The sequence below is a fragment of the Dermacentor albipictus genome, chromosome 1 (genome assembly GCF_038994185.2).
Source record: "Dermacentor albipictus isolate Rhodes 1998 colony chromosome 1, USDA_Dalb.pri_finalv2, whole genome shotgun sequence".
NCBI classification, from domain to species: Eukaryota; Metazoa; Arthropoda; class Arachnida; order Ixodida; family Ixodidae; genus Dermacentor; species Dermacentor albipictus.
This window is the reverse complement of record NC_091821.1, coordinates 464,433,581-464,459,291: the sequence shown is the minus strand read 5'-3', so window position 1 is coordinate 464,459,291 and position 25,711 is coordinate 464,433,581. Positions and strand designations below refer to the sequence as shown.

Genomic DNA, 25,711 nt, shown 5'->3' with positions numbered 1-25,711 from the left:
CTTCCTACTCTCGCCCCTCAGGTGGCCCTTCTCGTCCCTATGCCGCACGCTCCGATAATGACGCCACTGATTCTCCTGCAACGAACCGCCCCTATTCTCGTTCGCCTTCGCCCCAACGACGACAATCTCGCTCTCCCCAGCCCCGTCGCTCCTATTCGCCGACTACCTTCGGACGCCGCTCCCAGCCGGAAAACTAGACGATGCAGCGCCTCGAGGTGACGCTGCATTGCTCCCTACGCCGCCAAATCCTCTGCTGACTTTGCCCACTCATCTGAACCTTCTTGACGTGCAAGTCGACGGTGTTTCTGTGTCTGCTCTCATAGACACTGGGGCGCATTTGTCTGTAATGAGCGCTGACCTTCGTAACCGGCTCAAGAAAATTATCACGCCCGCCACGACGCCTGTTGTCCGTGTCGCCGATGGCGGAACAGCCCCCTAATTGGTATGTGTACCACCCGCGTCTCCTTCGCTGATCGCTCAACAATCGTGCTATTCACAGTCATCGCCCACTGTCCCCACGACATCATCCTCAGCTTAGACTTCCTCTCCGCACATTCTGCTCTCATCGATTGTTCCCCCAGTACTCTCCGCCTTGACCTGCCTGTTCTGGATCCTGCTTAACCACACCCCGGTCGCCTCAGTTCCGCCGACTTCGTTCGCTTGCCACCTTCGGCACTGACCTACGTTGACCTAGTGTCATCCCCACCAGTCCCCGACGGTCACTACATCGCGGCTCCTATGCAAGACGTCCTCCTTACACACGGGATCACAGTACCCCATACAGTTTTATCTATTACGGCGAATTGCGTCTGCCTGCCAGTGGTCAACTTTGGCTTGACGACACAAGTGCTGCCACGTGGGATGTCTTTGGCCCAGCTTTGTTCATTCGAGGATCACTCAGTAGCATCCATTGCAGTAGACGACACTTCATCCGATATTCCTCTACCATCGCAGTCGACAAATTGTACCATCGCTGACTTACGGAAAATGATTGCCCCCGCCTTGCCCTCCGAGCACGCTCGTGAACTCTACCGCGTCCTGTTTTCCTACCACGATATTTTTGCCTTTAACGATCGTCCTTTAGCCCAAACTACATCTGTCAAACATCGCATTAATACCGGCGATGCCCCTCCTATTCATCGCCGCCCGTATAGAGTATCACCAGCTGAGCGTCAAGTTATTCACGCAGAAGTTCGCAAAATGCTTGCCAAGAACATTATTGAACCGTCATGTAGTCCTTGGGCGTCACCGGTTGTGCTGGTAAAAAAGAAGGATGGCTCATGGCGATTTTGCGTGGATTATCGGCACCTTAACAGGGTTACCAAAAAGGACGTGTATCCCCTACCTTGGATTGATGACGCCCTTGACTGCCTCCACGGTGCTCGCTATTTCTCCTCTATTGACCTCCGCTCCGGCTATTAGCCGATTGCCGTGGACGATCTCGACCGCGAGAAGACTGCTTTTGTAACACCCGACGGTCTTTATCAATTCAAGGTGATGCCGTTCGGCCTTTGTAACGCTCCTGCCACGTTTGAACGCATGATGGACTCCCTTCTTCACGGTTTCAAATGGTCCACGTGCTTGTGCTACTTGGACGACGTTATCGTATTCTCCCCAACGTTCGCTACGCACCTCGAGCGCCTCTCATCAGTCCTGGACGTTTTTCGGCGAGCCGGTCTGCAACTCAACGCATCGAAGTGCCGATTCGGCCGTCGCCAGATTACCGTCCTTGGCCATCTCGTTGACGCGAACGGAGTGCAACCGGACCCAGGCAAGCTCCATGCTGTTACGCACTTCCCTGTTCCGAAGTGTGTCAAGGATGTGCGCAGCTTCATCGGCCTTTGTTCGTACTTCCGCCGTTTCGTGAGGAATTTCGCCGCCATAGCACGACCACTAACCGACCTGAAAATTTTTTTATCAGTGACCACTGCAGCAATCGTGAACGGGGTTGTTGCATCAAAATAAAATGAATCAATGCCGACTGTATAGCATACACTTTGATTTTAGGCGATCGTTTATTTTTGCAAATGTTATTGAATAGTGTAAACATCTAAAAAAATCATGCTTACGACCCTGTAGCTTCCAAATAAAACACAATACCACAACTTTCTAAACTGTATCTAAGGCGGCCAAAATTCTGGTATTTAGCATTGGTCTGAAATACACCAATAAATTTGTGAGTCCGGCTTTTGCTAAACCCTGATAAGCACAGCAACAATTTTAATTAAGCTACCAACTTAGATCGCGCCTTTGTCTAGTGCTTTCGATGCGCTGCACTTTAAAGTTTCGCACTCATGCAGTCGTCGGCGTGCCGCTATCCTCACGCAACTGTGCTCACTTCGTATTCGTCATGGCGCGGTTGTGAGGCCGTCGTGGCACCATCGTGATAATTGCGTCGTCATTGTAGCATGGCCAGCCCGTTGCCCTCAATACCGACTGCAATCGAACGCCTTGTAATGAGGTTAACTGCAAGTGATAATTAGTCTAGCAGCAGCGAACAGCAGGAACTATCATGCAATCATCGCACGGGTAGTCATCAGGTAGCTATCATGCAATCATCGCCCCGGTTGCGAAACGGCGCCATGCTGGCGACTCAGGGAGCCGACACGATGCGAGATTTGTGATGCGGCCTGAGACGGCTAATGTGCACTATCTCGCCACCTCTACAACGAAAGTTAGGTGACGGTGTGACGGCGTGAACGATACAGCTCACAAGTTAGGTGGAGTCGATGCTACGCCGCTGACCATGGTACCGCACAAATAGTTTACAATAAAGACTGCGGGTGTGAGGCGGTATTCATGGTCAAATGAGAGAACCGGCAGGGAAGGTGGGCGTGACCTGATCACTGTCACGTCGTGTTTTCTGACGGTCCCGTTTCTCGATAGTCAACGAACGAGCCAGCTAGCGAGATTTTCCAGCGTATCGGGCGACTCCTGAAATTGTAGTGCACTCAGATGTGTCAGGTCGGCAGGGCAGAATAGTATCCAGTGGACACGAATACTCGCGTCCATACAAGACAAAAATGAAAGTGAAAAACCGCTGCCTACTAACGGGAGTTAAGGGGAGCTAACGGGAGTTAAAAAATTAAATTATGGGGTTTGACGTGCCAAAACCACGATCCGATTATGAGGCACGCCATAGTGGGGGACTTGGGAAATTTTGACCACCTGGGGCTTTCTTAAAGGTGCACTCCATTTCGCCCCCATCGAAACGAGGCCACCATGGCCGGGATGCGATCCCGCGACCTCGTGCTGAGCAGCCGAACCCCACAGACACAAAGCAACCACGGCGGGTAACGAACGGGAGTATGGTGCCCCAACTGGTGTGGTCGGACGAGACGTACATCCTCAATATGTCGACGAGCATTCGGTTGAACCACTCCGTGAGGCCAAACCAGTCGATTTCCGGTTAATAATTTTGCACGCGCGAAGAAGGGGTTGTATTGATTCGGGCAAGAAGACATGACCACTCTCGCTGAGTAGTTCTCGAGGAGCACCATGGCGAATGACGAAGTTACAAAGAATGAACATCGCAACGTCGCGTGCGGTCGTGGCGAGAAGGGTCGCGGTCTCGGGGTAGCGCGTCAGGTGATCGACGCCTGCACTAATCCAGCGGTTTTCACATCCACTGCATGGAATCGCACGAGACCGACACGTGATGACCAAGGGCTTTGAGGAGGCTGAATGACGACGCGCTGCAGCATGTCGTACACTTGTTTCGTGATATAAGTCGGCGCTCTTATGCGGAAACGTGATGCGCAGGCTGTCGCAAGGTGGCATGAGAACCGGCGTCAATGCTATGAGACAGACGTGTCATGCGGCCCATGCATGCTTTGTTTCAGTCGAACGAAGAAACGAACTTGTTAAGGACTATAAGAAGTTGGGTGTGATGAGGTGGCGTAATGTCTGCGTCGATGGCGCAGTCGAAAACTGCTTAAGGCGGTGTTGGTGAGATAGAAGTTATGACGTCAAGATGAAAACGGGTGGTGCATCGTGAACGTCAAGATGTTAAATGCACGTGACAGCTTGCACAAAATTTAAAGTCTGACCACGCAGTATGGTCAGTGGGTAAGGGTGCGGATTACACATGGGCATCAAAGCGGGTTCAGACGTAACTGTGAGGACGACGGACTGGAGAAATAGGTCCTTGCCATGAGCAAGCATGCCAGATGGCGTAAACGCCAGGAGTGGAGTCTGGCACAGCAGCACACGACAGGTCGCAAGCACCAACGCCTCCGGAGGTAGATCAGTATCAGCATCACAACGGAGACGTTGCGAACACTGCGGTCGGCACCGACCGATGGTGTTCCACATAGTGGCGAAAAGGCCAGTTGCGTGCGAGAGCAATCAACAGTGGCACTGTGAGGTGACAGGAAGCACCATACGAGGGGTGCGACCTTGAGAACAGGATGGCAACACAAAAATCTCGATGATGTACGAAACCTTTTGATTGACTACACGGCCGGTGCATACAGCTCTAGAAAGAATGCGCTGCGCGCTAGCATGCAGAGCGTCACGCCAGAGAGCGAGGTAGTGACGCTTTTCAGCTTACGATAAAGATTTTCGTGGCCGACGAAAACGGCGGCCCCGGTACCGACAAGAGCTTGTGCGGCTGCTCCCTCCACCTGGACGTCAGTGACATTCTGCGGTGAGAACTGAGGTCTTAGACAGTTGGATGAACTTGCAGTTCTTGCCTCGGAAACTGCGCTGACCAGTTTCCCTTCGCAGTAGGTGGCCGACTGCGCATAGGTGACAGCGACTGTCGACGTGGAGAAGGAGAACGGCGACTGTCTGAACGGCGGTCGAGATGGAATGGTCTCGGCGACGAGTCGGTGGCATCTCGGCCACGAATTTCGGCGGCATGTTGAGGCGCGTAGCGAAACTGGTTGAAGACGCCATGGTTAGCCGATATATTACGATGACAGAAGCGCACACGTGACCAGCGATTTTATAGGTGAAGCAAAAAAGCCTGTTGTCTGTGTGCGCCACGTGTCGGCTCGATTCACTGAAAGAAGATATGGGGTTTTACGCAGCAAAACCACGCCGTAGTGAGGACGCCGCAATAATCTCGACCGCCAGGGATTATTTAACGTGTGCAAACCTAAGTAAACGGATGTTTTTGCATTTCTTCCCCATTGAAATGCGGTTGCCGTGGCCAGGATTCGATCCCATGACCTCGTGCTTAGCAGCCCAAGACCATAGCTACTAAGGAACCACGGTGGGCCAAACTGGCGTTAAAGAGACTGATTGCGAAGCAGCACATACCCCGTGACACACGTTGGCCTTTAAGAGGCTCATTGAAAAGCGGCACATACCCAGCTTCACATGCTCAGTGACTCAAATTGGTACACCAGTTTGTTTGGAATATGGTTCCCGCGCTACAGCAGCTCAATTTCCTGCCCGTTATACTAGGGGTTCCCAAACCTTCCGGCCGTGGCGAAACTAACCTGCTTTCTCAGAGTACCGAATCTGCAAGTAGTGTCGAGCCTACAAGCACGAGACTGCATGTGTCAAATATACAGTTTCCCGCCTGGGCTTATCCTTCGATGCTCAGTCGCAAACGCAGCAAGATTTAGTTTTCTGTAACTAGACATCCCTTTTTAAACTCACCCAGGTTCACACCCTGTTGTCATCACTTCGCAGAATATTTTATGATCACTACCTACCTCACTGTATCTGTGGTCATATCTTGCATAAATGTTATTTTGTGCAGTTTTACAGCCATATAATATCCACAATCCATGTCACATTGACAACCAATTACCATGACCTTGACACTGTTTGTCCATAACTGGCCCTTGCGCCAATACCATTCTGTCACCATCATCATCATCGTCATCATCATCATCATCATCATGTCAACTTACGTTCTGTTCAAAAGTGCGAGCTCACAAAGGTGGGTCAAGATGAAACCACCGTGGCATCCATGTGCGGTCACAGTGCTTGTTGTTAGACCACTGAAGCCAAGGTAGCGGGACCTGGTCCAGGTTCCCTCCTCTCTTTATAGATCAGCCGCGATAATGCGCTTTATATGACACGCACTATATATATATATATATATATATATATATATATTCGAATGGTGCGCCCACCTGAGGAAACCATTCTTCCACCTCCAGGCCGGCTGGCAGCAAATGGTGGTGAACTCTTGGCTCATCGATGGCTTGCTTGATGTTCTTCCCTTGCCAGAGTGTGCGCATTGCAACCTATTAAGCATAGAAATGAAGCTTATTTTGAATCACATAGGAAGCATGTGTGTTCCTATATCATAATTACATAGGTATGTATGTCTCATTTGAGGTTTTCTGATGGATATATTCCGTATCTCTAAATGTATCACGGTAAAGCTGTTCAAATAAGACCTTCGCGCGGACCAATAATAACACAGTAAATGAATTACTGCTAAAAGGAAGCTCAAACAACCAATTCAATGGCTTCCCCGAGCGCGCATGGAAATTACGGCAAGCATGACCAAATAATGGTTCAGGACAATACTTAATGATCAAGAAATTACGACATGTCGAAGCGATACAAGCCAGCATGAGCACAGGTCTAAGATACTACAATTCGTTGGAAGAGCATGTAAGAGCGCTGAAAATATTTTGACGTGCTGAGGAGAGACGTATTATCTTATCTACAAGCCCACACACTACACTCTAAGAAAAATTTGGACCCTTTGAGTCGTATCTTGCCGCACAACAATAAAGGCCATCTGTCTTGTCCGCATTTCTCTTCTTTAACGCTGCGAGCCCGGTGCTTCCCAGTAACGAATGGCATGCGCGTTATCGGCATGACATAGCATTGGCGACAGGAAAGTAGCAAAATCTTCGTCGAGGAAGACTTCGATTGTAGAGCTGTTCGGAAGAGCGTCTGTGATCGCGTAGTTCCCTTTCATTGAAATCCGCCGACTCAGGGAAATTGCCAAGGAGATAAAGACAATGCCTAAGGAATGACTCGGATTATAAGTACCTCAGGAGTTGACGGCAGCCTGCTGGGAGTACTGGTAGTGTTTTTTTTTGCGACATTGGCAGGGAGTCAAAGGTAGCAGCTCAATGGAAAACGAGACAATAAGGACCGTGGCCGAAGTAACTGATGTGGATCAATTTTGCAGGTCGGAAAGAGGCGAAGATGACCAACGATAGGAACCTCGCGTATCTGCACGTGTGCACTACCGCGCAGGTGAGCGGGAGTGACCAGGAACTGGTTGAGCCCGCCAGGACGCATGTTGTAACCGTAGAAAACATCATTCTTGAGCACAAACGTACTCAGAAAATGGCGAGATGTCCAAGAAGTGAGGCTGAGGTTCTGCTAGTAAGTTCTACAAGCTATTCTCTGAGCGAGATCACACAATTACGCTCGCCGCTCTCTGAAAAGTCGCTGAATCGCGCAACAAGCAGCTGTCTTCATGTAACCGGCCGGTCAAGTACACGACTGTGTAGGAGCACCCTCAAAAGCGCAGAACCCACAGAGGGAGTCACCTACTATTATATTTTAGGGAAGACAGCCAGTAGAAGGCGTGGTCGTCAGTGGTGAATGTGAATGGCCGGACCAAACTCTGAATGGGCGAATCCACTGCCCAAGCGAAATCAAAGCGTTCGCGTTTGGTAGCGGAGTAATTGCGCTTCAAACGTAAAAGAAGACGGCTAGCGTGCGCAAAACCGCGGTCGCGTCCGTCCAGGCGCTCAGCCAGAACAGCACCGATTCCAAATCCATTGGCATCGATGTGAACTTCCATTGGAGCGGGCACATCGAAGTCGACGAGAAGGGGTGGCCAAGTAAACCACACAGTAAGCTCCGACAGCGCAGTAGCTTGACGAGAGTTCAAAAAAAACAAAAAAGCGGCGCTTTTTTTCTTATGAAGCTGGGTGAGAGGCCGTGCAACGTGCTCAAATTTACGCAATAAACTTCGGAAGTGTGAGAAGAGGTGCACAAAGCTTGGAACATTGTTCATCGAGGTTTACACGGGAAAAGTATTGGCGGCGCGAACTTGTCCAGGATCGGGTCGGACATGCTAAAAAAAATTACACATTAACACTTAAATATACCATGCATATAAGCTGTTGTCTATTTGACTAAAATATACGCAAGGTAATGTTTATAATCATTACATTTCGAAGCGAATTCTCCAAGCGTAAAACAGCGTTGCAGGTGTATATACAGAACCCCGCATGTTAGAACACTGTGCATGAGGCTAATTGTATAAAGGCAGAGCTAGCATATACGTTGGAAAGCATCCGTGATTGCTCGGAATGGTCAGTTGATTTTGTCTGCATATCTTATTAGCATTATTGGCAACAAAGGACAAAGCTATAACTGATGTCTTCAAGCTTTCTACACATCAATTAGGCTAGCATCTCCAAATGAAAGACAGATATAAGCCTGAAACTGTGCTCTGCAAGTTTACTACTAATGTATATAAAAAATTGTCGCAGAAACCATCGAGGATTATTGCCAAATACACCATCACTTTATTGTGAGTAATCAAAGTTTATTTTTTGAAACTATCCAAGTCACCCAGCAATCACGAAAACCTATTAACATATCAGGAGACACACGAAGCTACGATCTTAGTGCCAATCACAGTGCTCAATGATACCATGACACGATATATCATGTTGCACTCATTGCACCCCATTTGAAACCTAGAAATTTATTTAAGGTCCATGACGAAGGGGGAGGTGGGGGGGAGGGAGGGGTATAGTTTTCTTTTGGACGTTGCTCATTTGTTCTTTGGTTGTTTGTGTTACTGCGCAGCCACCCAAATGAAGCAGTGTAGTTCTCGAAAGACGATAGTAAGAATGAAGAATTTGATGAACGTGTTTCTTCATTGTAGTTGGTGGTGGTTTAGTCTGATACACCCGTGCAAGGACGGTATTTGGATATTTTTCCAACATGTCTGACCCCCTTAATTAAATTATCGGCTTTTACCTGCCAAGACCAACATATTGTCACGTGGTAGTGACGGTGAAGAAAGAAGCAATAACACAGTAGCAATACTGTGAACGAGAAAACTAACTTTTATTGGGCGAACCTGTGCCCACAAAAACAGGCTACACTTATAGCACAACGATAGCGGCGAACACGGTCGGCGATCGTCGGAAAAACTGATCAGCGGGTCAAGCGCGTCGGCTTTTATAGATCAGCCGTCGAATGTTCCAGATTAACTGATGGGACCCGCGTGTCTTCCACAAAGTTCTACACCATTCGTGTCACGCGATAAAATCTGATAACACAAGGTTCGGCGACAACAGACACGCGGATAGAAGCGTCGATAACTTTCCAGAAACGTCGGATACATGCAGGCGCGTCCCTCGCTCTGCGATTACAGTTGTTAAGCGGCGAAACGTGGTTGCGCGATAAAGATAAGTACACGTGTCATTACCCCCCTCTTAAAAAGCATCGACCCGATGCTGCAAACAAACGAAAGTAACAAAGAAAAGCACTCGTAGCAAAGAAAACAACAAACTAAGGAAGTTCATCAGCGTCCGTAAAATGGTTTAAGGCGCACCACGTGGACCACTTCAGATCGTGCGCGGCGCCGCTGTGAGTGCGAAATGCCGTCTGGCACGACCTCGTAGTCCAGTGCACCAATACGTCGGATGATCTTGTACGGTCCAAAATAGCGACGCAAAAGCTTCTCGCTCAGTCCTCGTCGGCGTATAGGGGTCCATACCCAAACACGGTCGCCGGGCTGGTACTCGACGAAGCGTCGTCGGAGATTGTAGTGTCGGCTGTCGGTCCCCTGCTGGTTCTTGATTCGCAGGCGGGCGAGCTGTCGGGCTTCTTCGGCGCGCTGGAGATAGGTAGCGACGTCAAGATTCTCTTCGTCCGTTACGTGCGGCAGCATGGCGTCGAGCGTCGTCGTCGGGTTCCTGCCGTAAACCAACTTGAACGGCGTGATCTGTGTTGTTTCTTGCACCGCCGTGTTATAAGCGAATGTTACGTACGGCAGGACGGCATCCCAGGTCTTGTGTTCGACGTCGACGTACATCGCTAGCATGTCGGCGAGGGTCTTATTCAGCCGCTCCGTAAGACCATTCGTCTGCGGGTGGTAAGCCGTTGTCCTCCTGTGCCTTGTCTGACTGTATTTCAGAATGGCTTGGGTGAGCTCCGCTGTAAAGGCCGTTCCTCGGTCGGTGATGAGGACTTCTGGGGCGCCATGTCGCAGCAGGATGTTTTCGATAAAGAATTTCGCCACTTCGGCTGCGCTACCTTTCGGCAGTGCTTTTGTTTCAGCGAAGCGGGTGAGGTAGTCCGTCGCCACGACGATCCACTTATTTCCGGTTGTTGACGTCGGAAAGGGTCCCAACAAGTCCATCCCGATCTGCTGGAATGGTCGGCAAGGGGGCTCGATTGGCTGTAGTAATCCGGCTGGCCCTGTCGGCGGTGTCTTGCGTCGCTGACAGTCTCGGCATGTTCTGACATAACGGGCGACGTCGGTGGTCAGGCGCGGCCAATAATACTTTTCTTGTATCCTTGATAGTGTCCGGGAAAATCCGAGGTGTCCAGCGGTCGGATCGTCATGTAGGGCATGCAATACTTCTGGACGAAGTCCTGACGGGACAACAAGAAGGTAATTGGCGCGGACTGGCGAGAAGTTCTTCTTCACGAGTAGACTGTCTTGAAGCGTGAAGGAAGATAATCCGCGCTTAAATGCCCTGGGGACAACGTCGGTGTGCCCTTCCAAATAATCGACGAGGCCTTTAAGTTCCGGGTCCGCTCGTTGTTGTTCGGCGAAGTCTTCCGCGCTTATTATTCCAAGGAAGGCGTCGTCATCCTCGTCATCTTGCGGCGGCGGGTCAATGGGGGCGCGGGATAGGCAATCGGCGTCTGAGTGTTTTCGTCCGGACTTGTATGTTACGGTGATGTCGTATTCTTGTAGTCTGAGGCTCCACCGTGCCAGCCGTCCTGAGGGATCCTTTAAATTCGCTAGCCAACACAAGGCGTGATGGTCGCTGACGACTTTGAATGGCCTGCCATATAGGTAAGGGCGAAATTTCGCTGTAGCCCAAACGATGGCGAGGCATTCCTTTTCGGTTGTAGAATAGTTGCCTTCCGCTTTTGACAACGACCGGCTAGCGTAAGCTATCACGTGTTCATGTCCATCTTTTCTCTGGACCAAGACGGCGCCGAGGCCTAGGCTACTGGCGTCAGTGTGGATTTCGGTATCGGCGTGATCGTCGAAGTGCGCAAGTACGGGCGGCGACTGCATGCGTCGTTTGAGTTCTTGAAATGCCTCGGCCTGCGGCGTTTCCCACTTGAACTCGACGTCGCATTTAGTTAACTGCGTCAGCGGCTCAGCGATGCGTGAAAAGTCCTTGACAAAGCGCCTATAGTAGGCACACATGCCAAGGAATCTGCGCACTGCCTTCTTGTCGATTGGCTGCGGGAACTTTGCGATGGCAGCTGTCTTCTGCGGGTCGGGGCGTACTCCAGATTTGCTGATGACATGGCCTAGGAATAGAAGCTCATCGTAAGCGAAGTGACACTTTTCCGGCTTCAGGGTGAGCCCTGATGACTTGATGGCCTCTAATACTGTCGCAAGCCGCTTAAGGTGATCGTCGAAATTTCCGGCGAAGACGACGACGTCATCCAAGTAAACAAGACAGGTCTGCCACTTCAATCCTGCTAAAACCGTGTCCATCACGCGCTGGAACGTTGCAGGCGCCGAGCACAGTCCAAACGGCATAACCTTGAATTCATAGAGGCCGTCTGGCGTGATGAAGGCGGTCTTTTCGCGATCCCTTTCGTCGACTTCTATTTGCCAGTAGCCAGACTTGAGGTCCATCGATGAGAAGTATTTAGCATTGCAGAGCCGATCTAATGCGTCGTCTATCCGTGGGAGGGGGTATACGTCTTTCTTCGTGATTTTGTTCAGTCGACGATAATCGACGCAGAAACGTAGGGTTCCGTCCTTTTTCTTCACTAAAACAACTGGAGACGCCCACGGGCTTTTCGACGGCTGGATGATGTCGTCGCGCAGCATTTCGTCGACTTGTTGTCTTATAGCTTCGCGTTCTCGCGTCGAAACTCGGTAAGGGCTCTGGCGTAGTGGTCGAGCGCTCTCTTCGGTGATTATGCGATGCTTTGCGACTGGTGTTTGTCGAATCCTTGATGACGTCGAAAAGCAGTCTTTGTATCGTCGAAGCAGACTTCTGAGCTGTTGCTGCTTAATCACGGGGAGACTTGGATTTATCTTGAAGTCTGGCTCGGGAACTACGGTCGTCGGGGTAGATGCAACAGAATCCGAGAGGACGAAGGCATCGCTGGTTTCCTGTATTTCCTCGATGAATGCGATCGTCGTGCCCTTGTTGATGTGCTTGAACTCCTGGCTGAAGTTTGTCAGCAACACTCTCGTGTTTCCTCCGTGCAGTCGAGCGATCCCTCTTGCGACGCAAATTTCACGGTCGAGTAGTAGACGTTGGTCGCCTTCGATGACGCCTTCTACGTCAGCGGGTGTTTCGGTGCCGACCGAAATAACGATGCTGGAGCGAGGCGGGATGCTCACTTGATCTTCGAGCACACTCAAGGCGTGGTGGCTACAAGGGCGCTCCGATGGTATCGCTTGATCTTCCGACAGCGTTATTGACTGCGACTTCAGGTCGATGATGGCGCCGTGTTGGTTCAGGAAGTCCATGCCGAGAATGACGTCTCGTGAACACTGTTGCAGGATAACGAAGGTGGCAGGGTAAGTCCGGTCATGAATGGTAATTCTTGCCGTGCAGATTCCAGTCGGCGTAATGAGGTGCCCTCCAGCGGTCCGAATTTGGGGGCCCTCCCATGCAGTCTTTACCTTCTTCAACTGGTCGGCGATGCGTCCCCTGATTACGGAGTAATCGGCCCCTGTGTCGACTAAGGCAGTGACTGCGTGGCCGTCGAGAAGCACGTCAAGGTCGGTGGTTCTTTGTCTGGCGTTGCAGTTAGGTCGTGGCGTCGGATCACGGCTGCGTCGTGTTGAACTGAAGCTGGAACGTCGCTTCGTCAGGTCGTCTTTCGTCGGTGTAGTCTTGGCTTCCTGACTTCGTCGGGACGGCGGCGTGTCGTCATTAGGTCGTCGAGACGGTTTCTTCGTCGTCTTCGTCGGCGGCGGAGGATCTTCGTCAATTCGATGAACAGCAACCGCACCTCCATCGGTTGCTGCTTTTAGTTTTCCGGATATGGGCTCGCAGAGCGGCCCCGGGCTGGGCCGGTGTATGGTCGGTGCTGCGGCGACAGGTAGCGGCCTGGTGACGGCGAACGGGACTGTCGTCGAGGGCTCCACTGAGTAGCGGCGAGGTAATCGGCGATGTCACGAGGGCGTTCACCTTCCCTCGGGCGCTGTGCGTTCACGGCGAAGCCTCGCAATCCCAGGTCGCGGTATGGGCATCGGCGGTACACGTGCCCGGCTTCGCCGCAGTGGTAGCAGAGCGGGCGGTGGTCGGGGGCGCGCCAAATGTCCGTCTTCCTCGCGTAGGTGCGCTGGGCGACGGGTGGGCGTGCTGGCGGCGGCGGCGGTGGACGACGGAATTGCGGCGTTACAGGGACCTGGCGTTGTCGCGGAGGGGGAGCTTGACGGCGTGCGATGGCGGCGTAAGTCATCGCTTCTGGCTGGGGCTGCGGTAATTGTGGTTGCACCTCAGGAACTCCTAGCGATCGGTGCACCTCTTCTTTCACGACGTCGGCGATCGAGGCCACTTGAGGCTGCGACGATGGCAAGACCTTGCGCAGTTCTTCGCGCACGATGGCCCTGATGGTCTCGCATAAATCGTCCGTGGCCAGTGATTGAATTCCGGAGTAGCTTGTTGGCTTGGTGCGTCGGTCAAATTGCCGGTTCCGCAATTCCAGTGTCTTCTCGATGCTCGTCGCCTCACGAAGAAACTCGTCGACGGTCTTCGGTGGACTTCTTACCATACCGGCGAAAAGTTCCTCCTTTACGCCACGCATCAGTAGACGTACTTTCTTCTCCTCGGACATTTCTGGGTCGGCGTGGCGGAACAGACGGCTCATTTCCTCAGTGAAAATCGCGATCGTCTCATTCGGCAGCTGCGCTCTTGTCTCCAGTAGAGCTTGGGCTCGCTCTTTTCGCACGACGCTTTGAAATGTTTTCAGGAAGCCGCTTCGGAAGAGGTCCCACGTCGTCAAGGTGGCTTCTCGATTCTCGAACCACGTCTTGGCGGCGTCCTCTAATGCGAAATAGACATGTCGTAGCTTGTCCTCGCTTGCCCAGTTGTTAAACGTAGCGACCCTCTCATACGTTTCCAGCCAGGTTTCCGGGTCCTCAAATGTGGAACCGCGGAACGTCGGTGGTTCCCTGGGCTGCTGCAGGACGATGGGGGACGCTGGGGCTGCCATTGTGGTTGCCTTGGCCACAATCTTCTTGGTCTTCTCAGGTAGAAGTCCGTGCTCCGGGGGCAGCTGTTGAAGACGGCGGCTTGCTCGGTGGTCCGGGATTACGTTGGTGTTCTGTTCGCGGTCTGGGCTGGGATCACGGCTTGTCGGGGGCGTCCTGTACATGGACGAAAAGCACCTCCACCAGATGTCACGTGGTAGTGACGGTGAAGAAAGAAGCAATAACACAGTAGCAATACTGTGAACGAGAAAACTAACTTTTATTGGGCGAACCTGTGCCCACAAAAACAGGCTACACTTATAGCACAACGATAGCGGCGAACACGGTCGGCGATCGTCGGAAAAACTGATCAGCGGGTCAAGCGCGTCGGCTTTTATAGATCAGCCGTCGAATGTTCCAGATTAACTGATGGGACCCGCGTGTCTTCCACAAAGTTCTACACCATTCGTGTCACGCGATAAAATCTGATAACACAAGGTTCGGCGACAACAGACACGCGGATAGAAGCGTCGATAACTTTCCAGAAACGTCGGATACATGCAGGCGCGTCCCTCGCTCTGCGATTACAGTTGTTAAGCGGCGAAACGTGGTTGCGCGATAAAGATAAGTACACGTGTCAATATGATTATGAGGCACACCGTTGGCAGTAATTTGATCCCGCGACCTTGCGCTCAGCAGCGGCCATTTTTGTTACCTGGTGCTGTGATATGGCAACCATCTGCATGGTTAAAAGAAGAGTCTTAGTGCAAGTTGTTAGTTGTGCAGTTATTCGTCAGCGCTTGTGATGTAGCTTTGTGTTTCTCCTTGTCCTTGTCTCTGTCGCACCGTGTTTTTATTCAAATCATGTCAGAGTTGGCTAGGGCCACAGGTGTCAGAGCTATCTAAGACAGAGGTTCTTCTGTTGCATTCAAAACCCACCTACTCAAATATACCATTAGGTAGACAAATAGTCACAGCCTTGTATCATGTGTTTTATTCCTCCAACGTTACGTCCCACTCCTACCAAAAGAAAGGGTGCACGGAGCACATATTGCTGTTTGTGAATTGCAGTTTTCAAAGCTTCTCCAACGTACTTTATGGAAAGCTGTGTTATCATAGCCAACTGTCTGACTTGTATTTAGAGCAGCGAAACTCGTATGAATCTGATGGTGCAAAAAGTCGCAGTTTCGCCTGAAAGGCGAAGTATCGATTGCGATAGCAATATAGGAGACAGCTATACGAAGCAAGAACATTGTAGTTTTATCGGCCACATAGACTTGAGAACATTCGCTAACTGAATTAACAAGCATGGTGTCCGAGCGCACAAGCAAGCATGAAAAAATAAATCATAGTCGATGAGCGAGGACACTCGCTGTCGAAACGCAGGTGTGAGCAAGTGCGGCAGCAGCAGCGAACGAAGTACCAACTCGCCCAACTATCAGTTCTGCTGAAGCGAAGTGAGCTTCATGTGGTCTATCATGATCATCACCATCAGCCTGGTTACGCCCACTGCTGGCAAAGGCCTCTCCCATATTTCTCCAACAACCCCGGTCATGTACTAATTGTGGCCATGCCGTCCCTGCAAACTTCTTAATCTCATCCGCCCAACTAACTTTCTGCCGCCCCCTGCTACGCTTCCCTTCCCTTGGAATCCAGCCCGTAACCCTTAATGACCATCGGTTATCTTCCCTCCTCATTACATGCCCTGCCCATGCCCATTCCTTTTCTTGATTTCAACTACGATGCCATTAACTCGCGTTTGTTCCCTCACCCAGTCTGCTCGTTTCTTATCCCTTAACGTTACACCTATCATTCCTCTTTCCATAGCTCGTTGCGTCGTCCTCAATTTGAGTACAACCCTTTTCGTAAGCCTCCAGGTTTCTGCCCCGTAGGTGAGTACTGGTAGGACACAGCTATTATACACTTTTCTCTTGAGGGATAATGGCAACCTGCTGTTCATGATCTGGGAATGCCTACCAAACGCACCCCAGCCCATTCTTATTCTTCTGATTATTTCCGTCTCATGATCCGGATCCGCAGTCGCTAGCTGCCCTAAGTAGATGTATTCCCTTACGACTTCCAGTGCCTCGCTGCCTATTGTAAATTGCTGTTCACTTCCGAGACTGTTAAACATTACTTTAGTTTTCTGCAGATTAATTTTTAGACCGAATCTTCTGCTTTGCCTCTTGAGGTCAGTGAGCATGCATTGCAGTTGGTCCCCTGAGTTACTAAGCAAGGCAATATCATAAGCGAATCGCAAGTTACTAAGGTATTCTCCATTAACTTTTATCCCCATTTCTTCCCAATCCAGGTCTCTGAATACCTCCTGTAAACACGCTGTGAATAGCATTGGAGAGATCGTATCTCCCTGCCCGACGCCTTTCTTTATTGGGATTTTGTTGCTTTCTTTATGGAGGACTGCGGTGGCTGTGGAGCCGCTATAGATATCTTTCAGTATTTTTACATACGGCTCGTCTACACCCTCACTCCGTAATGCCTCCATCACTGCTGAGGTTTCGACAGAATCAAATGCTTTCTCGTAATCAATGAAAACTGTATATAAGGGTTGGTTATATTCCGCACATTTCTCTATAACCTGATGGATAGTGTGAATATGGTCTATGGTTGAGTAGCCTTTACGGAATCCTGTCTGGTCCTTTGGCTGACAGAAGTCTAAGCGTTCGTGATTCTATTTGCGATTGCCTTACTAAATACTTTGTAGGCAACAGAGAGCAATCTGATCGGTCTATAATTTTTCAAGTCTTTGGCGTCCCCTTTCATATGGATTAGGATTATGTTAGCGTTTTTCCAAGATTCCGGTACGCTCGACGTTATGAGGCATTGCGTATACAGGGTGGCCAGTTTCTCTAGAACAATCTGTCCACCATCCTTCAACGAATCTGCTGTTACCTGATGCTCCCCAGCTGCCTTCCCCCTTTGCATAGCTCTCAAGGCTTTCTTTACTTCTTCCGACGTTACCTGTGGGATTTCGAATTCCTCTAGACTATTCGCTCTTCCATTATCGTCGTGGGTGCCACTGGTACTGTATAAATTTATATAGAACTCCTCAGCAACTTGAACTATCTTATCCATATTAGTAATGATATTGCCGGCTTTGTCTCTTAACGCATACATCTGATTCTTGCAAATTCCTAGTTTCTTCTTCACTGTTTTTAGGCTTCCTCCGTTCCAGAGAGCATGTTCGATTCTATCCATATTATACTTCCTTATGTCAGCTGTCTTACGCTTGTTGATTAACTTCGAAAGTTCTGCCAGTTCGATTCTAGCTGTAGGGTTAGAGGCTTTCATACATTGGCGTTTCTTGATCGGATCTTTCGTCTCCTGCGATAGTTTACTGGTGTTCTGCCTAACGGAGTTACCACCGACTTCCATTGCACACTCCTTAATAATGCCGACAAGATTGTCGTTCAATGCTTCAACACTATGGTCCTCTTCTGCGAATACCTGTTCCGAATACAGCCGAATACCTGTTCTGTAGCTTGATCTCGAATTCCTCTATTTTCCCTCTTACCGCTAACTCATTGATCGGCTTCTTATGTACCAGTTTCTTCCGTTCCCTTCTCTGGCCTAGGCTAATTTGAGTTCTTACCATCCTTGTGGTCTATCACTTCTACACAAAAGCGGCGAGAACACAGCGCACACAAAGGAATGACCCGCCTGCGGGATCCCTTTCAAGATACGGCGCGCGCGACCTCGCGCGGCGGTGCAAAGTAGCCACTTGTTGGCGGAATCAAGGCCGCGCCCCCTACCCACCCCTTCCCTTCCGTGCTACCTGCCGCCTTTCCTCCATATATGGTGCGCGACATTGAGCGGCGAGCGTCAGTTGCCCTTGTGCCGCTCAGGAAATGCACGGCTGCTGCCGGAGCACAACGCCCGCCCTCTGCCTCCCTCGCCCTTTCTCCCATGTCCCCACGGGCTTTCGCGCGACGGAAGACGGCGCGTTTGCTCCACGCTTTCTTCCTTCGCGCGCGCCAGATTAAGCCGCGATCGTGTGCTTCCCTCGCACGCTTTCATTCGCACATACACACACGATGCGCGGTGATGGTGTTGTTGCCCTTGGTCTTTATGCCGAACATCATGGCGACGCCGACGAAAAGAATGCATCTGGAGTGTCCATCTAATTGCTGTTGCAATACAAATGTAAGCCTCAGAACTGTCCCGTTCATTCCGCCTGGTCCCTATGATACATAACTGGGGTGGAAGGTCGGGAGTGGTCTTTGCCATAGAGATCTGATGCTTGAAGTTTTGAACCCGTCAAATTTTTGATAGGCAATAAAGTTTCACCAGTTAAACGCCCAAATATTGTAGTCGCTGGCCGCATCGAATGTCTTAAGTGGTAAACCCAGGAAAAACGAGAAGAAAGGGGTTAACCGAGGGGCACAATTTCTTAAATAATGTCATAAGAGGCCAACAAGCAGACACCAAAGACAACACAGGGGAAATTACTTGTAATGAATAATTGAATTAAAGAAATGAAAAATTATGGAAGTGAAAGTGGATGAAAGAACACCTGCTTCACCTCCGCCGCGGGTCAGGCCGATATTGCAATATCTTCGGCATCGGCCATGTATGGGGAGTGATTAACACCTGCTTCACCTCTGCCGCGGGTCGGCCTGGCATTGCGCTGTCTCCGGGATCGGCCCACGTATGGGGAGTTTCTTGCTGATGACACGAAACGTTTCTTGGTCGGTAGAGGTATACAGCTTCCCTGTAAAACAACTTGCCGCAGGTGGGGGACGATCCCACGGCTTCGCATTACGCGTGCTATGTTCTATCCGATAGAATTTGTAGAGCATGGCATGCGTAATGCGAAGACACGGCAACGTTCCCCACCTGCGGCAGGTTGCTTTTATATCCTCTTTCACTTCCAATAATTTATCATTTCTCTATTTCAATTATGAAGTGCAAGTAATTTCGACTGTGTGGTCCTTGTTGACTTTGTTCGCTAACCTTTTATGACACCCCGAAAAACGTATTTGCGAGCATAGTTCAAATTAACCACACCGAATTGGTTGCATATTATTTGATAGTTACGATGATGGGCGGGAATGCAACGTTCGAAAGCAGGACGGTAGTGTTAGGATTTCAAATGTAGTCGCCGTGCGCGACAGGTGGTTCGGGCAAAAGGGCAATATAAGCCACGGCGTGTAAAGGCAGGCGAACTTAACCAGTTGAACACAGTCGACTCAGCGCAGGATCGAGAGCGTAAGCGTCACATTTACACGTGTACACTATCTTTTTCTGAGGGCCATTTTTCCCCGCGTAATCATTATTACAATGTGATCGCGCGGTGCTTCCTTTAACATGGGAATATCACAGGGAATATTGCACGACTCCAGCAGAACACACAATGAGGGCCGAGTGTGCGGACAAGAAATCAAGGCCCAAATTTTTTCGTAGGTGCAGTGCTCCAAGGAATGAAACAAAACAGGAGTACGGTGTCAAGCAACAGTGACCCAAGCAGCCCACATAATATTAGTTGGATATGGCAAATCAGTTCTGCGAGAGCACACAAGGTGAAAAAAAGGGTAATGGAAGGCGAAAATTGTCGTCTGACCATGTTGGACTTGAACCCGGGACGACCGTCTTTTCGGTGCCGTTGCTCTACTGCCTGAACTAACCAGGGGGCTGTAGCAAATCATCGCGCGAGGACGAATTAATTGAAAACTTCAAGAACAGAGACACTCAATATGGCCAATCAGTGCGGCACGGCTCTTGAAGAGGAAATTGCAAAAAACATTACACAAGAATTACATAAAATTACACAAAAGAAAAAAAATATTTAAGACCTTTACATAAAAACTGGTATAGGCCTATCATTGAGGGGGCGTCATTAGTATCCAGTGTTGTGTTAGCGAGAATGAAAGTACAGGCTTTGAATTCGAGCATGCAGGCCGGCAGATCGTTAGCAAGGTCTGTTGACGAAATAATTTGAATGAAGTCCGACCTTGGCCAATGCCTGACCGACACGCATCTGGATTACTGAATTTCTTTCTTGTAAATCATCTACACCATTGACCTATGGAGAAGCTCAAGATGCAGCCTTCGATCTCCCAGTGAACGATGCTTAAAAAGACTGTCGTGTGTAATTGGCACAAGCGAAGTACAACTGTTCTCGAAGGCGGAAACTCTTTAAAATTTTACACCCTTTGGGTCGTAGCTTGTCCGACAACGATAATTGTCATTTGCTTTGCCCGCATTTCCTTTCTTGAATGTTGCGAGCCCAGTGCTTCCAAGCCACGAACGACTTGCGCGTTATCAGCGTCTCACAGCATTCTTGACAGGAAGGTAGAGGGCGCTGAGTTTTCTAGAAAGAAGCGCAAGCAAGGCCGATTATGATTATTGTTTTGGGCGAACATAAGCCGTCAAAGGGTGTAAACGTTTTTAGGAGTGAAGTAGAGTGAAATATCTCGTCCCTTGTTCGAAGCGGCGCAATTCAGATATGACATCCTGCACTCTCGATGGATGCTTACAAGCGCACGGGTTAAATGCGTGGTCAGCTATTTGAATAAGGACCTGTGCGACGTTTCTAGTTCGGTATCTGTTCATCAGTTTTGCATCAAGAGCGAGCACTTCCTGGATGTACATCAGGTACGACTAGGTGCAAACCTCAATGCGCAAAGTGATGTCTTTCTCCGCTGTACGCTGGCAGCCAACAGGCTTGCCGAACTACGGCTCTAGCTTCCGTTTCTAGAGGGCCCAGCTGGTGAGCTCTTCCTGGGAGCTCTCCCAGCAGACCCGTCCCGTATGCTTGGAGCAGAAGGCCAGGTTAACTAGCATATGGGAGCCAGGCGCAAACTGTAGTGCAAGTTTACGCGTTCGTTCATCTGAAGCCAGTTTTTAACACCAAAGCTTCCGGTGCTGGAAAAGATGCCTGTATCTCACCACTGCGCCACGGTGATGGCAGGCACGGCGATTAAAGTGTTTGAAGCGTTCTCGCTTTCAATGCGCTTTGCAGCGGCAGCCAAAGAGGGACCGCTGCGTAACTTAGTCTTGACGTGCAGAAAGGCCAACACCATCACCAGCAAGTTACAGGAAGAGAGCTATAAAATTAATCTGCAGGTGATTTACAATAGCTGAGTGACATACAAGATAGTGGGGTGAGTCTGCGCGAACCACGCAGTTTGTGTCATTATCCAAGGCACTGTCCTTAGTCTCCATGACAGCATTAGACCCAACACGACCATTCTAGAGGCCGGTCATTCAATTGGCAGTGAACTACATTTCTCCCGCTGCAGCTATTCCAAATGTGGAGCTGAGCCGTCTTAGGCGCCCTGGCTATGTGTGACAGAGATTCGTTAGGACGTAAGAATGCTGTGTGACCCAGGCTTAACAGGTATTAAATGCGGTAGCGTCGAAAACCGAAACCAACCTTCGCTGAGATGTCTAGGCGCAGCAGGCAGCCACAACTGCGTCTTAAAAATGGTAGCCCGATGGAATGTGCCCGCGATGGCATTCATATCTATAGACCAACAAGCACGTGTACCAAATGAGCATGATTGTAGTAGCTTCCTGCAGCACAACTTGGGAATAGCTTGCATTATGTCAGTTTCTGTGTTTCATCGCGTATAAGAGTCCCGTTTGTAATTTAGGTAAGCAAGCTTAGATGGTAGAACACCACCTCTGCTCCCTGGAGAGGCGGTGGTCCCAGGTTGGAATTCTTGACCAGGACAATTTTTCCCTTACTGTGAAGCTTTTTTTCCGAGAAACCCATACGAGTTTGATTTGTATGTATGCACTACGTTCGGATGGATAGAATTTTTCCTTTTCAATACTTCGTACCTTTTTATTATGTTCGATGTGTATATTACCATTTTGTCATGTGCAGTCTAAGGTCTGCGATCGTCTCGAATCGTTTTACTCATTGTGTGGTTACTTATTGCACTGCCTAGTTACTCAAGGCAAGCATTCTGTAAAGCTGTTGCTTAGCAGCTTTTTGTGCTCACGATAACAGTTTTTTTGTCTCATCTATATGATCAATATAAATGCTGAACGAAGCGAAGAAGTGAAGGGATCGCTTTGCGCGGCTACCGTCACCTTGGAAAGCCTGGCTTATCGTGGAATATACTGGTACGTTAACTGCACCCTGCGTGGATATCGGCCGCACAGCTGCAGCTCGAGCTGCCCAAAAATGCGCGAAATATGTATGAATGCTGTGAATGGAAGTGGTACCGGTGCGCGCTTAGACGTACTTTGCGGGAAAGGGTGGACGCCAAGTCATCTCTCTTTTCTTCGCTCGGTGCACGCATAAAGAGCGTTTTTATTGCCAGCCAGGACGATTTCCATTTCATCTCATCATCGTCGGGTAGCTAGATAACACGCCTGTACTATTATACTTGGCCGCTTACCAAGGCCACGCCGCTGGTGATACGGGACCCTCCGGAACCACCGACGCACATTTCTGGCTTTCCGTCCTTGTCGAGGATTATGGTGGGCACCATCGAGGACTGAGGACTTTTTTTTGGCGCGATGAAATTCACGGGCGAAGGGTCAACGCCGTAATCGTTGATTAACCCCGGCGTAGAGAAGTCGTACATCTGGTCGTTCAGGATGAAGCCAGTACCGGTGGGCACCACTTGGCTACCGAAACTTGCCGTAGAGAGAAGTAAAAATAATAACACAAGAAAACGACGCTTTTACATAAAACCAAGTTAGTCGTTTTTTTTGTTTTTGTTTTGCACAGAAAGAATATATCATGTGAGTATCACGGAACATAGCCTTGCAAGCGTGAATTTCACTGCGACGGATTGTGACAGATTGCCCATTTGAAGGCCTTACAACTGTTGATGAACAACACTTCGAGTTTGATGAATTATTCCTATTATGGCACAGTGACCATCCTCAAATGAGACCACTCCTGCTCGGTTGAACAAACGCGCTGCTGAGCTACGCCTTTCTAAAGGCTGCGCGCAAGACTAAGCTCAGGTCCCAATGGGTCAATCGCTGCGCTACAACGTCGCCATATACGTCCGCGGTACATGAATGACTGAGTAACGTCTTCTTACCACTACGCAACGATATCAAAATAAAACGTGTGAAGTCTGTTTACTCATTACAAAGGTTGCATATTTAAAGTATGATACAGCCGTTGGACGTCCTATGGTGTAATGTCTACTTGTAAAGGGCCAGTTGTGGCCACAGGCGCTGAGTGCAAATCGGTATCTTTTTTTTTCTTCTTTTCTGCTGACCGAGTCTCTTCTGGACTCTGCGTGCCGACCGCGTAGCAGCCACAAACGAGCAAGCGCGAAATTTCTACCGATAGATTATGCACTTGTAGGCCTTACGACTCATTATGAGTCCAGGCTTGTGTTTGATAGATTATACGCGTATACGTATTATTGGTGGTGTCGGAATTGTTTGCGTTTAAATTTATGGTGATAGTAAAAGCGCGAAGTCTAGAAATTCGTTCTTGTAAAAAAGAAAGCCTCATGTACGTCAGCAGACAGAACTGTACAACTGGGCACAGCAAGTGTCAGCTCCCCATCTGTCGGATGAACGGGAAAAAAACTTGCCTACCTTTGGGCCCATATTAGACAGCTTTAATAGCCATGGATGTTTCAAATGCGCGATTCCTGCGAATTATTACGCATATATTTTCTGTAGTGCTTCAAATAGACATTAGCTGAAACTTAGCGCTTGTGTGTCTTGCCTCCTCCGTCCGTCCGTGTCTAGCTCTCGTGCTTTTGCTCTGTCGCAATATACCAACAAGCCCAAGAAGCTCTCGTCGCATATAGGCTACTTCTGGCAAAACAATATTTGCATTAGTAAAATAGTCCAGTTATTCATAGACGTTCATATTACTGTGCCAAGCTACATAAGCTGTGTAGGTTACGTCCAAAGTCTTGAAGTCCTTCAACCGATTCTGTCTCACTCACATACACAACGTGAGCTCTGAGCATGTGCAAATAACCTACGCATTCCCGCAGAGGACTGTTGATTTTATTTTACTCCGAAACTGTTAAACGAACTTGCGCGACCTTTTTTCTTGCAACGACCGAGTGTCAAGACGTGATTGGTACCAAATGTCAGTGAACAGCCAGCGAAGCATCCTGCGTCATATTCCTGAAATTTTGCTTTGAAATACAATATCAGTTATTACAAAACGTACCTTGCGGATAACTGACACGAACAGACAACTTTATGCGCTGTTTTTGTAGCCAGGCAGTCCATAAGTTTTTTGCCATGTCGCGTTTTTACAGGCTCAGAGTTTGTACCGCAGCGTCGGTGAAAGGCTGACGGCGTTATCCTGCAACGCAGCTTGCGTGGAAGCCTCGAAGTGGCCATATGACCAGGGCATCGGTGATGAATGATCACCAAGAAGAGCCGGCAAACAGATCTCTAGCGCTTCCCACGAGGGACGCGCAGTCTCGCTTATACAGCTTACATGTCTTTGATGCTCCAGTTGCTCAGAAGCGCTATGAACTCTGTGAACAGGTTTAAACTGGTTCGAACCACTGTAGCTTCCGTTCGGGAGCTGAACACGAATGTCTGAAGTGTAGCCCGAAGCGAACAGCAATAAAATTCAGTGGCGATTTAGACGTAAATACGAGAGATGTGTTGGTATTTCGTCGCACGTCTTTGAGGTCTCCGATGTATGATTTTAACCGTGTTTGCCACATTACAAAGTGTTAATTATTAATGGTAAAATCAAAAAAAGTGCTCGGAAACCCGTATGGCTTCCCTTTGTAGCACTTGCTGCTAACGCGTGGATTATTAATTACTATTATTACCTCTTATTAATTACCTCTCTCCATCTTTAGGGTTTCCGCAGAACCATTACGTCAAAATTGCAAAGTGTTGTTCAGCACCTTACTCGACGCGCATCCTGTCTCTTCGAGAATCAGCTGACGAAGATCTGGAACAGACCGCCCCGTCAGTTGCACTCTTATATAGAGAGTTTTAGTACGCAATGATTATTTGCCCCCTCACGCGAAAATCCGTCGGCGTGACCGAAGGATAGTGCCGAAAATGGCTGACGGCCCGAAGAGTAAGAACGCGTAAACAATCCTCAGACTGATGCCAGACTTCTCAGGGAGGTTCCGGTAAACAAAGTAACCAAATGTCTATGAAGAGAAAATTTGGTACATTTCAGTATTGGGTTGGGATTCAGCCCGGGCGTTCGTGGTGTGAGTCGTGCATGCTTTCCCGGCGCCCGGGCGGCTCCACGATTGCGGCTGGCTAAATCTGTGCCTAGTGCGTGCGTTTGTGAGCACGTTCACGACGTTCGCAGGTCCACGAACGGTATAATGCTTTCGCATTCCAACGTGTAGGCAGCCTCAAGTATCTGTGCTAAATTATGTCTATGAATACTTTAGGGAGCATTTGAAAAAAAATTGCCGTTTTGAAATAAAAGTACGGTTCGTTCGGGGGCATGTCGTCAGG

General features: G+C 49.5%; 1 protein-coding gene across 4 annotated transcripts in view; it reads right to left on the bottom strand.

The window, feature by feature from the left end:
- The window catches only part of LOC135905628 (scoloptoxin SSD14-like), a 129,286-nt gene that overhangs the window by 11,984 nt on the left and 91,591 nt on the right, over positions 1 to 25,711 (bottom strand). For 2 of the 4 annotated variants that reach the window (XM_065436584.1, XM_065436586.1), the window contains 2 exons: positions 22,678 to 22,918; positions 6,093 to 6,206 (listed from right to left, as the gene is read on the bottom strand). In XM_065436584.1, the coding sequence (XP_065292656.1) occupies positions 6,093 to 6,206; positions 22,678 to 22,918 (355 nt within the window). The remainder of the gene's footprint in view (positions 1 to 6,092; positions 6,207 to 22,677; positions 22,919 to 25,711) is intronic. The other 2 variants (XM_065436585.1, XM_065436587.1) reach the window with 2 other exon arrangements.